Source organism: Ovis canadensis, chromosome 15 (genome assembly GCF_042477335.2).
Source record: "Ovis canadensis isolate MfBH-ARS-UI-01 breed Bighorn chromosome 15, ARS-UI_OviCan_v2, whole genome shotgun sequence".
Lineage (NCBI taxonomy): Eukaryota > Metazoa > Chordata > Mammalia > Artiodactyla > Bovidae > Ovis > Ovis canadensis.
Genome location: NC_091259.1, coordinates 69,185,978 through 69,203,213, shown reverse-complemented (window position 1 = coordinate 69,203,213; position 17,236 = coordinate 69,185,978). Strand labels below are relative to the sequence as shown.

The 17,236-nt window shown below is 37.9% G+C and overlaps 1 protein-coding gene across 2 annotated transcripts in view; it reads left to right on the top strand.

Moving 5' to 3' along the window:
* The window catches only part of DCDC1 (doublecortin domain containing 1), a 482,101-nt gene that overhangs the window by 12,390 nt on the left and 452,475 nt on the right, over positions 1 to 17,236 (top strand). For both annotated transcript variants that reach the window (XM_069554647.1, XM_069554648.1), the window contains exon 2: positions 15,345 to 15,649. In XM_069554647.1, coding sequence (XP_069410748.1) covers positions 15,498 to 15,649 — 152 coding nt within the window. In that variant the 5' untranslated portion in view covers positions 15,345 to 15,497. The remainder of the gene's footprint in view (positions 1 to 15,344; positions 15,650 to 17,236) is intronic.

The following is a 17,236-nucleotide window of genomic DNA, read 5'->3' as shown; positions in this document are numbered from 1 at the left end:
ATAAGTTATATTTTGATATCTCTAATTATAGGTATTAGCTGATAATCCATATGTACTTAATGAATAGAGCTGAATTTACACTAGTAAAGCCATGTCTTGCTTCAGTCTTGTCTTTTGGACCTTTTGCTGTGGATTGCTCTGTGGCATATCATCTCTTAGGCATGTCATCCTGGATCCATATTTATTTATGAAGGTCATAATCCATATGATAATATGACTATAAGTCGGTGAAAACTGACTTTTCGCATGCTTCTTAGGAATTATCCTTCCTTTATATTCAATTTTATATATATGAAATTAAGCCAGCAGATCTTCACAAATGAACTTTTTGTGTTCTGGAAAGTTGAGGAGAGTCATCTGAAACTCATTACATGTTTACTCATGGAAAAGTCAGATATCAGGATGATAAAAGCAAATTATCAGTAAAAAGTGTTGAGACCCTATTGTTTGGTAGCCCAATTTAATATTTTTACTGGCTAAGCTTTTCAACTGTATTATCATTTGTGTCTGATGCCCTCCCAGATTTTATTCTACAGAGCAGGCCCAACTAGTACATTTTATGGAATCAGAGTGGGAATTTTCATTGCTCTCAACTCCTTTCTGCTGATATTCTTTATCTCCTCTTAGTCCACATGTCAAGTTGATCCTTTGTATAGCTCAGCCAATTCTCCTTCTTTCCACTTCTCACATACCGCCAACCAACATACTTACTTGACTTTTGGCCAAAGTCTCCCTTTCTTTCTTTAGAAGATTTGGTTTAGAAATTTTACATATTTTTACTATGACACAGAATAGCTAGCTGTATCTGAGTTTATAGGAAACTGGGCTGTCAAACCACAGCATTGCAGGCAAATCAACAGCTGAGGAAACAAATAGTCTTAAATTCTAAATCATAAATAGCTGTATCTTCTCTAGTTCCCTTGCTCCTTGAAAACCTGGTTCATTTCCCCACACATACACTTGATCTTCTTTACAGTCTCCCTTTCTAACCAAATAGCAGCTATTCTTTACACTCTTCAAGTTCCAATGTTTTTATTTATATTTAAACACCACTTATGTTGTGATAAATGTTATTTATCATTTAGTCATAGAGGATCTTTTTAAGTCATTCACAAAGCATTCCCACTTTCCCTCTCAAAATTTCTGTCTAAAATGGGTTTATACCTTGTATCATCAGTATAACAGGCTTCCCAGCTGGCACTGATGGTAAAAAACCCACCTGCCAGTGCAGGAGATGGTAAAAGATGTGGATTCAATCCCCAGGGTTGGAAAGATCCCCTGGAGGAAAGCAGGGCAACCAATCCAATATTTTTGCCTGGAGAATCTCATGGACAGAGGAGCCTGGTGGGCTACAGTCCATAGAGTCGCAAAGAGTAGGACATGACTGAAGTGACTTAGCTGGAGAAGGAAATGGCAGCTTACTCCAGTATTCTTGCCTGGAGAATCCCATGGACAGAGGAGCCTGATGGGCTATAGTCCATAGGGTAGCAAAGAGTCAGACACAGACTGAAGCGACTTAGCATGCACTCATGCACAAAGTGACTTAGCATGCATACACACCAGTACAATGTCACTCAACTGAAGCAACAAGTCATTTAATTCCCTAGGGAAATGAAAGGTCAGCAAGTTGGAAAGAGAACTAAGGAAAAAAGTTTCTTTTAATTTCAGAAATTTCAGTGATCTAATAGAGTTAAAACATAAAGGAGGCCAAAATTCCTGCCTAGTCATTAGAAAAGACATTGACTCAGTCCTGAAATTGGCCCACAAGAGAGAGGAGATATGTCAGCATCTATTGGCTTAGCTTTAGACACAATATTTGAATTACTTTCTTCCTAAGCCATTTACCCCTGCACTAGATTGGAGAATAGACTAAAGAGGCTTACAACACTTAAATAGATTACCCTGTTTACTTATTACTTGATAATGTGACCTGCCAGTCTATCAGAAAATATTAAGGTGAACCCTTGTGTTAACCTCATATTTGGCACCCTGCCTAGAAGGCGATCTTTCAGATTTTGTTTCAAGAGAATGTTCCATAATAGCTGTTATTGAAACAAATTGGAAGTAAACATTTATGTAATCAGATTTGAAGGATTTGTTTCCCACTGAATTGAGCAGCTTTCCTGTTCTGTTTTGATTGGTTTACCAAACCTTGCAATAGATTCCAAACTTCACATGATGGTTTTTAGAACCACTTCTCTCTCTGGCTCTAGAAAATGTTTCCTATCCCTCTTAAACTGGAAGTATAAAATCCAGAACACAAAATCAATATACTTCTGTGTCTTCTGTGGTACCTGTAAACCAGAAGTGGTATTTTAATAAAAAGAGAAAACTAAAAAGGAAAGAACTTCTTAAATTCCAATGTAGCACACAGACACAAAGATTTTCAAACCGTTTGTTCAAGTAGTAGCTCATGGGTCAGCACTAACTTTTGAGGTTTCTTTGTGATCAGCTGGGCTTTCCGTTTTCCATGGTCAAGTGCTCCATTTAACGTACTGAATAATAAACTTATGCAAAATAAAGGGAAATTTCGTGCTTGGGAGGTAAAGAAGTTTATGTAATTTTATCCTTACGTGAAGAACTGACTGCTAAAGTAACATAGAAAGGAAAGGAGTTTTTTTCCTGCTTTCATTTTGGAACATTGACTTACAAACCTTAAGACTGCCCATGTAGCGTTCAAAAACATTTTTGAGCCTGCTCCATTCTATGTGATAATCTTTCATTTCTAAAGAATTAGGTGTTCCTCTCTCTAAATGGGGAGCTAAAGCAAAGGTTGAATTCTTTTCCTATAAAATATGCATATTTATGAAAAAAAGTGTATACATTTGAAAAACTGCATGTATTTTTGTGCTCCTATTTACTTGTTACTATGGCAACCACCAGACTGCCTAGTATTTATGTTGTCTAAGATTCAGAGTGCCTTTTCAAAAAAATAAATATGCCAGAACCGTGTATTGTATTTACTTTGGTGTTTAGAAAAATATTTATTCTAATGCATATTTTTTAAGAAAAATAGCAATAAATAGTGTAAACTTCAGCCTAGCTTGAATAGTACCTTTTCCTGTAGTATGTTTTTGAAATCAAAACAATTACATTTTTCTTTTCCTTGTTATAAAAATCAGAATGAAGAATAGAAATAATGAATTTTCAAAACTTATGAATCAATCTTGAAAGGTACTCTCTTGATTTTTATCTTATTTTTATAACAACATTTTGATTCACACCAAATTTCTGAAAATATAAAACATGAATACAGACAAAAATACTTAATGCTAGCTATATAAGTCAGAAAATGTGAATAGTTGGCATTTCTGATCACAGATGGTTCTTTATCTATGAATAAAAGATTTATATTTTGTACTTGAAAGGCACGGTTGCTATTATTTTTCTTGCTTTAATTATTTAAATTGTTTTCTGACATGTGTGATACATAAATATAATTTCCTAATGTTAAACATCAGAATGGAAATTATGAAGCATAAAATGAGACATGTTTCATGTCACGTATTACCTGTTAAGAAAAACTGCAATACAACATTTAAGTACAACAGAATAGTGAGCATATTGTCTCTGATACTTGTAAACAGGATGGATCTGCAGTTTCACAGTTTATGTTGACAGTATCTTTGTGGGAAATGTAATTATCAAATGAATTATAACATGTCCTAGCATTAAGATTATTAATAGTAATTTTAATTGCCTTTTTCAAGATAATTGGATATGTTATCATAAGTATATGGGAAAGAGGGCATTGGGCTAATTAGATATTTTGAACTCAGTTATCTTTAAAAGATCTGAAAGTTTAACATATATCCTATATTTCAGGAATTTCTTCTTTTAATTAAATGTTTTCCTAAGTAGAATTAAAATAATTTGTAGTTCATAAAATCTCACTGATTATCCCTTGGTATTCCTCCTTGAGTACTGGTATCATAAAAAGTTCAAATAATGGTATTTATTTGATATTTATTTGAGGTAGGGATGACTTATAACATTATATTAGTTTTAGTGATTCAAAATTTTTATAGATTATGCTTCATTTAAAGTTGTTAGAAAATATTGGTTATGGGCCCTGGGCTGTACAATCTATCCTGTAGCTTATTTATTTTATACACAGTAGTTTATTCCCTGTCCCTATCTTATCCCCGATCCCTTCCATCTCTCCATTGGTAACACTAGTTTGTTCTCTATATCTGTGAGTCTCTTTCTGTTCTGTTATATCCATTCATTTGTTTTATATTTTAGATTTGACCTACAAGTGGTAACATGCAGTATTTGTCTTTCTTTGTCTGACTTATTTCACTACACATAATATCCTCCAGGTCCATCCATAAAATCTCACTGATTATTCTGATATTCCTCCTTGGGTAATGGTCTGATGAAAACTTTATATAATGATAATTATTGAATTAAATTTTCACTACCAGTTAGAAAATTATTGTTAAATTGGTAAGGCTAAGAAATAATATTTTGTTCCAATAATGAGTGCTGTTAGATTGGCTTTCACATACTATTTCTCTAGTTTTAGAAATTGGTAGAAATCCTCAAAAGCAATTCACGTTGGAGATACACATTAGCAGCTTTTAAATTGTTTAACTACTATAATCTGGAAATTTAACTGCCACAGCTTCTTAAGGAACTATTCAGTTGTATGGTCAAAGATGTGAACAAAAATCAGAGCTTTATTTGTGATAAGAAGTATTTGGAACAACCAACTAAGATGTTAAACAAATAATTAAAATACCATGTTCTCAACAAATATTTAATAACATTGGAATATTCTCATTAGGTGAACATAGCTGTATATGAACTGGATTCTAATATAGTCAAATTTTTGTTTAAAGAGAAGTCTATATCTCTGTAAAGTCATTGACAAAAATCAGAAAACAAATATGGGAAAGTTATAATGGTGCCTAACTCCAAGGGTAGGAGATTGTAAGGAATTTTATTTTCTATACTTCTCTTTCCAATTGTAATGTGGGGATTTCTGTAATAACTACAGTTATCATCATTCAAATTTTTTTAATATAAAAAGTTAATTAAAATTGTGTACATTCATTATAATAAAAATTCAGCTAGTGAAGGAGCAATATTGTCCTCAACACTGAATTCATTGTCTTTTTTTTTTTAACTCTGGAAACAGTTGGTGCTTAACAAATATTTGATGATTGAATGAATAGATGATAGGATCAGGAATTAGAAAAGTAGCGTTAGGGAAAACATATTTGGAGGGCCACCAGGATGCCTTGTTTATATTTTATTTATCATAACAATAGTGATAATAATATGATAAGAATTTACAAGAACTGCTCTACTAACCATATTTCTGATAGCCTTCAGTTCAGGTAGGTCGCTTAGTCGTGTCCAACTCTTTTGCGACCCCATGGACTGCAGTACGCCAGGCTTCCCTGTCCATCACCAACTCCCGGAGCTTACTCAAACTCATGTCCATTGAGTCGGTGATGCCATCCAACCATCTCATCCTCTGTCATCCCCTTTTCCTCCTGCCTTCAATCTTTCCCAGCATCAGGGTCTTTTCTAAGAAGTTAGTTCTTTGCATCTGGTGGCCACAGTATTGGGGTTTCAGCTTCAACATTAGTCCTTGCAATGAATATTCAGACTGATTTCCTTTAGGATTGACTGGGTGGATCTCCTTGCCAACCAAGGGACTCTCAAGAGTCTTCAACACCACAGTTCAAAAGCATCAATTCTTAAGTGTTCAGCTTTCCTTATAGTCCCAACTCTAACATGCATGCACTACTACTGGAAAAACCATAGCTTTGACTAGATGGACTTTTGGCAAAGTAATGTCTCTGCTTTTTAATATGCTGTCTAGGTTGGTCATAGCTTTTTTTCCAAGGAGCAGGTGTCTTTTAATTTCATGGCTGCAGTCACCATCTGCAGTGATCAAATGAGATATCTGAAAGGGTGGCCTTCCAGGTGTCTCCTATTAAGCTTGAGTGTAGCAGCAACTTACATGATCTCCTGAACCAAGGTCATTATCTACACTGGTAATATCTTATAGATCTGAGGGTGCAACAGCAGGATGTAATGGCTTCTACTGTGGTTTGGAGACATTGTTTCAGCTTTGGAGGGAGACTAATGGCAACTAGCCTCATCTCACACACTAGCAAAGTAATACTCAAAATCCTCCAAGCCAGACTTCAACAGTATGTGAACTGAGAACCTCCAGATGTTCAAGCTGGATTTAGAAAAGGCAGAGGAACGAGAGAACAAATTGCCAACAGCCATTGGATCTTAGAAAAGGCAGGAGAGTTTCAGAAAAACATCTACTTCTGCTTTATTGACTACGCCAAAGCCTTTGACTGTGTGGATGACAAGAAACTGTGGAAAATTCTTAGAGATGGGAATACCAGACCACATTACCTGCCTCCTGAGAAGTCTGTATGCAGGTCAAGAAACAACAGTTAGAACCAGACATGGAACAACGAACTGGTTCCAAATTGGGAAAGGAGTACATCAAGGCTGTATATTGTCACCCTGCTTATTTAATTTATATGCAGAGTGCATCATGCAAAATGCAGGGCTGGATGAAGCACAAGCTGGAATCAAGATTTCTGGGAGAAATATCAGTAACCTAAAATACACAGATGACACCACCCTTAAGGGAGAAAGTGAAAAAGAACTAAAGAACCTCTTGATGAAAGTGAAAGGGGGGAGTGAAAAAGCTGGCTTAAAACTCAACTTTCAAAAGACTAAGATCATAGCATCTGGTCCCATCACTTCATGGCAAACAGATGGGGAAACAATGGAACAGTGAGATTCTATTTTCTTGGGCTCTAAAATCACTGCAGCTAGTGACTGCAGCCATGAAATTAATAGACACTTGTTTCTTAGAAGAAGAGCTATGACAAATCTGGACAGCATATTAAAAAGCAGAGACATTCTTTGCTGATAAAGGTCCGTCTAGAGAAGGCAGTGGCACCCTACTCCAGTACTCTTGCCTGGAAAATCCCCTGGATGGAGGAGCCTGGTAGGCTGCAGTCTATGGGGTCGCTAAGAGTCGGACACAACTGAGTGACTTCACCTTCACTTTTCACTTTCGTGCATTGGAGAAGGACATGGCAACCCACTCCAGTGTTCTTGCCTGGAGAATCCCAGGGACGGGGGAGCCTGGTGGGCTGCCATCTATGGGGTCACACAGAGTCGGACATGACTGAAGCGACTTAGCAGTAGCAGCAGTCAAAACTATGGTTTTTCTGGTAGTCATGTATGAATGTGAGAGTTGGTCTATGAAGAAAACTGAGCACTGAAGAACTGATGCTTTTGTGTTGTTGGAGAAGACTCTTGAGAGTCCCTTGGACTGCAAGGAGATCAAACCAGTCAATCCTAAAGGAAATTAGTCCTGAATATTCACTGGAAGGACGGATGCTGAAACTGAAACTTCAATACTTTGGCCACCTGATGTGAAGAACTGACTTCTTAGAAAAGACTCTGATGCCTGGAAAGATTGAAGGCAGGAGGAGAAGGAGATGACAGAGGATGAGATGGTTGGATGGCATCACCGACTTGATGGACATGAGTTTGAGCAAGCTCCGGGAGGAGGTGATGGACAGGGAAGCCTGGCATGCTGCAGTCCATGGGGTCGCAAAGAGTTGGACACTGACTGAGTGACTGAACTGAACTGAATGGCAATTAAATCAGTATGGCCAAATCAGAGAGCAGGAAACATGATACATTGCTGCTGGAATAGTACATTACTCCTCAACAGATAGATACATTCTGACTTGGAGCAATATGGCCAAAAAGTCTGCCTAAGGATTTCCAAATAGGTGCTACTTAGGACTGGTCTTTAGTAGCTACCTCTGACTCTTCTCCCATCAAATATGTACTGGTTCTCTGTGCTGGAAACTGCAGAACAATGACCTTCTGAAGTCTTCTCTAAAAACTGGACTTATTCTTTTAGAGCAGTTTAAGATTACAGCAAAATTGAGAGAAAGGTACAGAGATTTATCAAGTAACCCCTACCCATGACCTGTACATAGCCTCCTCCTTTATAAATATCCACCAGGAGAGTGGTAACATTTATTGCAATTGATAAACTTATATTGACATATAATCATTAAGAGTCTACAGTTTACATTAGGGTTCATTTTCATGGTGTTCAATTCTATGGTTTAGACAAATGTATAATGGCATGTACCTGTCAATTATGGTATTATACAGAGTATTTTTTCATAGAAATCTCATGCTCCATGTATTCATTTCTATCACCACATCTCCGACCCTTGGCAATTACTGTTTTTTTTAAGGTCTCCACAGTTTTGCCATTTGCTATTTGACATTTCCAGAATGTCAGTGCTTGGAATCATATGGTGCATCTTTCACTTGAATACTCATTTAAGATCCATCCGTATCTTTTCATGGCATTATAGCTCTTTTTTTTTTTTTAGTGCTGAATAATATTTCATTACCTAGATAGACCATAGTTTGCTTATCTGTTCACCTACTGAAGGACATCTTGGTTGCTTCCAAGTTTTGGCAGTTATGAAGAAAGCTGCTATAAACATCCAAGTGCAGGCTTCTGTGTGGACTTAAGTTTTCACATTATTTAGATAAATATCAAGAAGCATGATTTCTGAGTCATTATGGTAAGAGTGTGTTTAGTTTTGTAAGAAACCACCCAGCTCTTCCAGTGTGGCTGGACTGTTTTGCATTCCCACCAACAGTGAAGGAGAGTTCCTGTTGCTTCGCAGGATTTTGGCCGTTCTAACAGGTGTGCAGTGGTATCTCGGTGTCATTTTAATGCGCATCTGCCTGCTGATAGATAATGTGAAGCACCTTGTCATGTGCTTATTTGCCATCTGTATGTTTTCTTTGCTCAGGTTTCTGTGAAGGTCTTTGGCCCATTTTTAAATCAGGCTGTTTGTTTTCTTATTGTTGGGTTCTAAGAGTTCTTTGTAAATTTTGGGTGATATTCATTTATCAGACATGTCTGTTGCAAATATTTTCTCCCAGTATGTGACTCGTCTTCTTCTCTTTTGTCTTTCACAGAGCAGAAGTTTTTAATTTTAATGAAATGTGGTGGATTGGTTATTTCTTTCATGGATCATGCCTTGGTGTTGTATCTAAGAAGTCATTGACATACCCAAGGTCATCTAGGTTACCTTCTGTGTTATCTTGTAAGAGTGTTATAGTTCTGTTTTACATTTAGTTTTGTGATTCATTTTGAGCTAATTTATGTGAAGGGTATGGGGTCTGTGTTTAGATTCTCTCTCTCTTTCTCTCTCTCTCTCGTTTTTTTTTTTTTTTTTTAATGCATGTGTATGGGCCACTGTTCCGGTACAATTAGTTGAAAAGACTATCTTTGTGCCATTGTTCTCCTTTGTCAAACTTTATGTGGGTCTATTTCTGGGCTTTTCTAGTTTTCCTCATATAGATCTTATAAATATTTTGTTAGATTTATACCTCAGTATTTAATTTTTTTTGAGTAGTGGGCAAATGTTTCTAATTTCAAATTCTCTTGTTTGCAATTAACTTCTGTATATTAACCTTGTATCTTGCAACCATGCTGTAATTGTGAAGAAAAAAAAAAAACAACCTACAGCCTTTTCAGATGATGGCAGTCCCACATTTCTTGTCTTTTCTTGTTTTCTTGTGTCTTTCTTTCACTGCTCTCAGTATATCTAGCCTACTATTATAGAAGGCACCATATAATGTGAGTTTGAATATTCAATTCAGCTGTATAAGATTTAAAAAATGATATAATGAAACAGAAGAAATGTTGAGCATAGGTAGTAAGTAAGCTAATAGCTTATGAAGTACAGATGGGATTCATAGACTATTAAGTATAGATATGTGAGACTTCCCTGGTGGTCTTGTGGCTAAGAATCCTTGCTTCCACTGCAGGGCACATGGTTCAATCACTGGTCGGGAACTAAGATCTTTCATCCATGCCAAAAAATTATAGATATGTATAAGTCAGTAGTTAAGAAAGAAAGGCAGGATTCATAATATGTGCTAAATGTTACATAGTAATCAAGTTCAGTTCTGTTCGGTTCAGTCGCACAGTCGTGTCCGACTCTTTGCGACCCTATGAATCGCAGCACGCCAGGCTTCCCTGTCCATCACCAACTCCCAGAGTTCACTCAGATTCACGTCCATCAAGTCAGTGATGCCATCCAGCCATCTCATCCTCTGCCGTCGCCTTCCCCGCCTGCCCCCAATCCCTCCCAGCATCAGAGTCTTTTCCAATGAGTGACCTCTTTGCATGAGGTGGCCAAAGTACTGGAGTTTCAGCTTCAGCATCAGTCCTTCCAATGAACACCCAGGACTGATCTTCATAATCGACTGGTTGAATCTCCTTGCAGTCCAAGGGACTCTCAAGAGTCTTCTCCAATACCACAGTTCAAAAGCATCAATTCTTTGGTGCTCAGCCTCCTTCACAGTCCAACTCTCACATCCGTACATGACTACTGGAAAAACCATAGCCTTGACTAGACGGAAGTTAGTAACCTATAAAACGTGCCAAGATAAATAGACCAAATGACATATATGATAGAATAGACAAGTTTTATTCAACAGGGAGGCAGCCAAAGTCATGACCTTGCCAATTCAGGGCTGATTGTGGTGTCATCCCTAAACTGCCCACGGCCCAATAACATCAAATATGGTCCCATTTTGGCCCAAAGAGCTATGCCCAAGAAATACAAATAAAACCTGTAGCTCTTCACAAACTTAATTCACAAGCTATAGCTTTGACGAGGCACAACTGCCTCTATGTCTCTCCCATTATTCCTTGGTACCTTCTGTCTGGGCCCCTGGCTCATATCCCTCTGGTTTCCATAGCACACCATCATGGGGAAGGCTGATATGGGCAGAAAGAACAAGGTTTGGACAGTGTGACTGGGGCACTCATACCCTGTCTTAAGTATGTTGACTTTGCTGCTTTCTTTCCCCTTGCTTATCACTGTATGTTTTAAATTTTTTTTAGTAAATTGTGTGAATAGAGCATTTTAATTTGGGCTGTGAGCCCTCCTGGTTAGCTTGCTCAGTAATGTGTTCAGCAGCTACCCTTATATCAAGATAATTTTCCACTTGGCAGTACTCTTCACTTTGAACTTCAGTGATCCTCTCTCACAGTCTGAGATTTTAAGCAAATGCATCTGATCATCACTCTCTGGCTGAGCACTAATAACAAGCTGTGAAAGAAGTGTTAAATTATGGTGATTCCGTGGCAATCATAAGCACTTTGTCCACAATGAAGGAATTAAGAGGACCAGTCTCTTGCCTCTGGAATGGGCCCTTTGTAAGCAAACCCAGGAAAACTGAGCAAATCCCAGTTTACCTGGGAAGAAGAGTAGGAGGGTGTCTGTGTCAGCTCTGTCCTATTTACATTCTCTCCTTGCTCAAAGCCGAAGTCAGAGGTACTTAGTGGCTCTAATAGTGACCTTTAAATAGCTTTGCTTATATATTCCCATGCACATTTTTAAGTTGACATTTAAAATTTCCCATTATAAGCTTAAATAGTTGGAAAAGATGTAATTTTTGGTGTACTATGAATGCTGACATTTTAAAATAAAACTATTAGTCTTTTAAACATATCCAATAAAATATAAGTTCCATATGGTTTTTAGGAAACATTTTATGAACATTTTCAAACACAAAAGGAAAAATAATAAACTCCCATGTATTCTTTATCCAATATAAACAGCCATTAACATCTGCCATTCTTATCTATACTCTATTTCACTTTTCTTCCTACAGTATTTTAGAGCAAACCTGAATAATACTTTGTTTAAAAACAGTTTGGTTTGTATCTCTAACAGATATTTATTATAAAAATACCTTTTATCCATATCCAATAAAATAATCAACCTTAATACCAATAGTATCCAGTTTGTGTTCAGATATCACCAGTTGCCTCAAAAATGTCTGTCTTATTAAAGTTGGTTTGTTCAAATCAGGATCTAAACAAGATTTATACATTGTATTTGGTTGATATAATTCTTAAGTCTCTTTTCTTTTGTAACATTTTCCCCCTCCTCTTATTCTCTGTGCTATATCATTTAACATGTTTCTCTACCCTCCCCTATTTCTCACAAACTAGAAGTTAGATCTAAAAACTTGATTACTTCAGTGCTTGTAGCATGAATGAATGTTTTATAGATTTTCCTGTACTTATAATCTCACTGAACTCACATAAGGAGAAACAATTTCTGGTTATTTTACTTTAACGACATATTAATATGTTTCAGTGGCATAAGTGATATCAGTCAGATTCATCTATTATAAATTTTCCATCACTCTTTATCTAATAATGACAAACATTACCTGGACAAACATTATCTGGACCCACTATTTCATTATGGTTTGCAATATGATGAGTTGCTAATTCTTTTATTCCATCTACATGTATTAACTATGAAAAAGAATTTTCTCTCATCATCTATTTGGTTATCCAGAATTATAGCCCACTATAGGAAATCACATATATTGCAGGCTGCCAGGCTCTTTTGTCCATGGAATTCTCCAGGCAAGAATACTGGAGTGGGTAGCTGCTATTCCCTTCTTCAGGGAATCTTCCCGACCTAGGGATTGAATCTAGGTCTCCTCCATTGCAGGCAGGTTCTTTACCTTATGAGCCACCAGGGAAGCCCTTTTGGAAACCAGAAAAAGTATATTTATTATTTTTCAGAATAATAAATTAGTGCCCTAGCAAGCAACAAAGGTGAATGGTAAAGCAATAAGGTTATAAAACTTTTATTTTAGTATTATTAGGTAATCATGGATTTTTATACATTTAAGTTATGACCAAACTAGATAGCATATTATAAAACAGAGACATTACTTTGCCAACAAAGGTCTGTCTAGTCAAGGCTATGGTTTTTCCAGTGGTCATGTATGGATGTGAGAGTTGGACTGTGAAGAAAGCTGAGCACCAAAGAATTGATGCTTTTGAAGTGTGGTGTTGGAGAAGACTCTTGAGAGTCCCTTGGACTGCAAGGAGATCCAACCAGTCCATTCTAAAGGAGATCAGCCCTGGGTGTTCATTGGAAGGACTGATGCTAAAGCTGAAGCTCCAGTACTTTGGCCACCTCATGCAAAGAGTTGACTCATTGGAAAAGACCCTGATGCTGGGAGGGATTAGGGGCAGGAGGAGAAAGGGACGACAGAGGATGAGATGGCTGGATAGCATCACTGACTCGATAGACATGAGTTTGAGTGAACTCCAGGAGTTGGTGATGGACAGGGAGGCCTGGCATGCTGCGATTCATAGGGTCGCAAAGAGTCGGACACGACTGTGCGACTGAACTGAACTGAACTGAATGTTTTAGTCTTCTATGACTGAAGTAAAAGCCACGTGGCATGTGGGATCCTAGCTCTCCCAACCAGAGACTGAACCTGTGCCCCCTGAAGTGGAAGCCTGCAGTCTTAACCACCAGACCACCAGGGAAGTCCTGATCTTTTCCTTTTATTTTGTTCAGTGTTCAGAGTGCCCCATCTTTGCCCCATGCCCCTTCAAATTGGCCCCCATGTCCCTTCGGCATGCCCCACTTGGCTTTAGTAGCTTCCTTGTTTTCAAGCATGACAGTATGTCACATGTTCATGGCCTGAATGCTACTGGGATTTTAAAACAGTAAAAATATTAAGAAGCTCTTCTTCAACAGCTAAAAATGTTCTATCTTTCTTATTTCTCCTTAAACTTATTTCCACTCAGTTCCTTTTTTTTTATTGAAGTATAGTTAATCTACAATACTGTGTTAATTTTAGGTATATAGGAAAATTATTCAGTTTTACATATATATGTATCAGTTCAGTTCAGTTCAGTCGCTCAGTCGTGTCCCGACTCTTTGGGACCCCATGAATTGCAGCATGCCAGGCCTCCCTGTCCATCACCAACTCCTGGAGTTCACTCAAACTCATGTCCATCGAGTCAGTGATGCCATCCAGCCATCTCATCTTCTGTCGTCCCCTTCTCCGCATGCCCCCAATCCCTCCCAGCATCAGGGTCTTTTCCAATGAGTCAACTCTTTGCATGAAGTGGCCAAAGTACTGGAGTTTCAGCTTTAGCATCATTCCTTCCAAAGAACACCAGGACTGATCTCCTTTAGAATAGACTGATTGGATCTCCTTGCAGTCCAAGGGACCCTCAAGAGTCTTCTCCAACACCACAGTTCAAAAGCATCAATTCTTCGGCACTCAGCTTTCTTCACAGTCCAACTCTCACATCCATACATGACCACTGGAAAAACCATAGCCTTGACTAGATGGACCTTTGTTGTCAAAGTAATGTCTCTGCTTTTTAATATGCTATTTAGGTTGGTCATAACTTTCTTTCAAAGGAGTAAGCGTCTTTTAATTTCATGGCTGCAGTCACCATCTGCAGTGATTTTGGAGCCCCCCAGAAGAAAGTCTGACAGTTTCCACTGTTTCCCCTTCTATTTGCCATGAAGTGATATGTCTGTACATTTTAGGAGGCATATATATGAAGGCCAAAGATCTGGTTTGCTTGAAACTATCCACACTTGTGTGCCCCTTGGAAAGTCTCCATGTCAGTTATTGGTACTCGGTGCCCTGACTTGAAGACTATCAAGCCTCTCCTCTTTAATAGCTATCTAGGTTGGTCATAACTTTCTTTCCAAGGAGTAAGCATCTTTTAATCTGATGGCTGCAATCACCATCTGCAGTGATTTTGGAGCCCCCCAAAAATAAAGTCAGCCACTGTTTCCACTGTTTCCCCATCTATTTGCCATGAAGTGATAGGACCAGATGCCATGATCTTAGTTTTCTGAATGTTGAGCCTTAAGCCAACTTTATCACTCTCCTCTTTCACCTTCATCAAGAGGCTCTTTAGTTCCTCTTCACTTTCTGCCATAAGGGTGGTGTCATCTGCATATCTGAAGTTATTGATATTTCTCCTGGCAATCTTGATTCCAGCTTGTGCTTCTTCCAGTCCAGCATTTCTCATAATGTACTCTGCATATAAGTTAAATAAGCAGGGTGACAATATACAGCATTGATGTACTCCTTTTCCTGTTTGGAACCAGTCTGTTGTTCCATGTCCAGTTGTAACTGTTGCTTCCTGACCTGCATACAGGTTTCTCAAGAGGCAGGTCAGATGGTCCGGTATTCCCATCTCTTTCAGAATTTTTCACAGTTTATTGTGATCCACACAGTCAAAGGCTTTGGTATAGTCAATAAAGCAGAAATAGATGGGAACTCTCTTGCTTTTTTGATGATGTTGGCAATTTGATCTCTGGTTTCTCTAGCGATGTTTTAGCAAATAGCAAAATTAAAATACTTTGCAAAAAATTATTATTTTTTCTTAAATAGTATTGCGCTTATCAAAGACTTAGATTCATGTTTTTGTCTTCCTTTAGGCTCTCATCTCTGCTCATTTCTAATGAGATTTCACGTTTAGCAACCACTACATAATGGGAAGTAAATTGTGATTAATGCCCAGCCTCAACTGATAATCCAGGAGGATTTTACATTTTACATTAAATAACATTCTTCCTCAGTTTGAGCTGAAAATGACAGAAGACCACAGAGCGGTACTTTCTCAGTCTCCTTTATCATCCTTGACTAAAGTCACAGACACATCACAGCAAAGCAATCCTGAAGACACCTTCAATGGGGATACCATTCCGTCAACTTACAAAGATATTTCAAAGGGCTTACCAAGGTAAGAAGCAGCAACTTAAACTTTTTTATTACTTATTATTTCAGCAGCTTATACAATTCTGATGGGGATAAAAGTGCTTTAAAGGGTTAGCTCTTTTATGTAAATTCTCTGTATATAGTAAAGAGTGTATTGATAAAAATTTGGAGATGTGATGGGCTGCCAAGATTGTTGCCTAGGCTTCTAGGTTAGAAGCCATCCATTTGCTTGTTTGTTTTTCTATTTTATGGGAATGAAAAAGATAGATGATGCAATAAACATAAATTATTCCTAAAGCCTGACTTGGACAGGTAGGATAGCGATGATAACAGTAATAGCAAGGCGGGCAGTATTTGCTATTTGCCAGTCACCATGCTCGGAGAAGGCAATGGCAACCCGCTCCAGTACTCTTCCTGGAGAGTCCCAGGGACGGAGGAGCCTGGTGGGCTGCCATCTATGGGGTCACACACAGTTGGACACGACTGAAGCGACACAGCAGCAGCAGCAGTCACCATGCTAAGTGCTTAACGTGTTATATTTATTTAGTTCTCAAAACAACTTTGAGAGGAATGTAAGGCAGACAGTATTTTAGTCATCTCCATTTTATATATGAGGAAACAAAGACCTAGAGAGGTTAATTAATATCACACAGCTGGTAGGTAAAGAAAGTGTGTTAGTTGCTCATTCCTGTCTGATTCTTTGCAACCCCATGGACTGTAGCCTGCCAGGCTCCTCTGTTCATGGGATTCTCCAGGCAGGAATACTGAAGTGGGTTGCCATTTCCTTCTCCAGGGGATCTTCCTGACCCAGGGTTTGGACCCAGGTCTCCCTCATTGCAGGCAGATTCTTTAGAGTCTGAGCCACCAGGGTAAGTAGAGAAGGTAAAGTTTGAACCCAGATAGCTCTAACTCCACAGATAAAACTCTTAACTACAATACTCTACCACACTTCACAGAAATATAAAGCAGAGGAGACAGAGATATTTTTCCTGTGTTTTTTTCTCAATTAGAAAGTGAAAGAACAGAGACTTTCCTGGTAGTCCAGTGGCTAAGACCCCATACTCCCAGTGCAGGGGGTTTGAGTTCAATCCCTGGTCAGGGAACTTGATCCCACTTGCTGCAACTTAGAAAAGAAAGGTCCCACCATAAATAAGACCTGGTGCAGCCAAATAAATAAATATTAAAAAACTAAAAAAGAAAGTGAAAGAAAAAAAATGTATCTGTCAGGTATTGATAAACTGTTGTCTGGCTAAATGTGATGCCATAGTTTTTATGTTTAAAAGGAAATGTAGATTATAAAACTATTGAAGAAAGTATTCTTAAATTAGGGATTGTGTTAATCTCCTTAGATATGATATCTCCTATTTATATCTTTGAAGAGTTTGATTTTCTTTTTAATCTGTCACCAAGTTTTTAGGTGAAAGTGAAATATAGATTTTCAGCTAACCTTTGTTTTGCCTTATTCCTCTAAGTTATGAGTGCATGTTAGCAATGTATGAGATCACTGACGCAGTGTGCTAGCTACATGGCTAGATGGTTTTTAGGAAATCATTACCCAGTGCTTATATTGTAGAGACATAGGTTTCTCACGATAGTGTTTCTCCCAATAAGA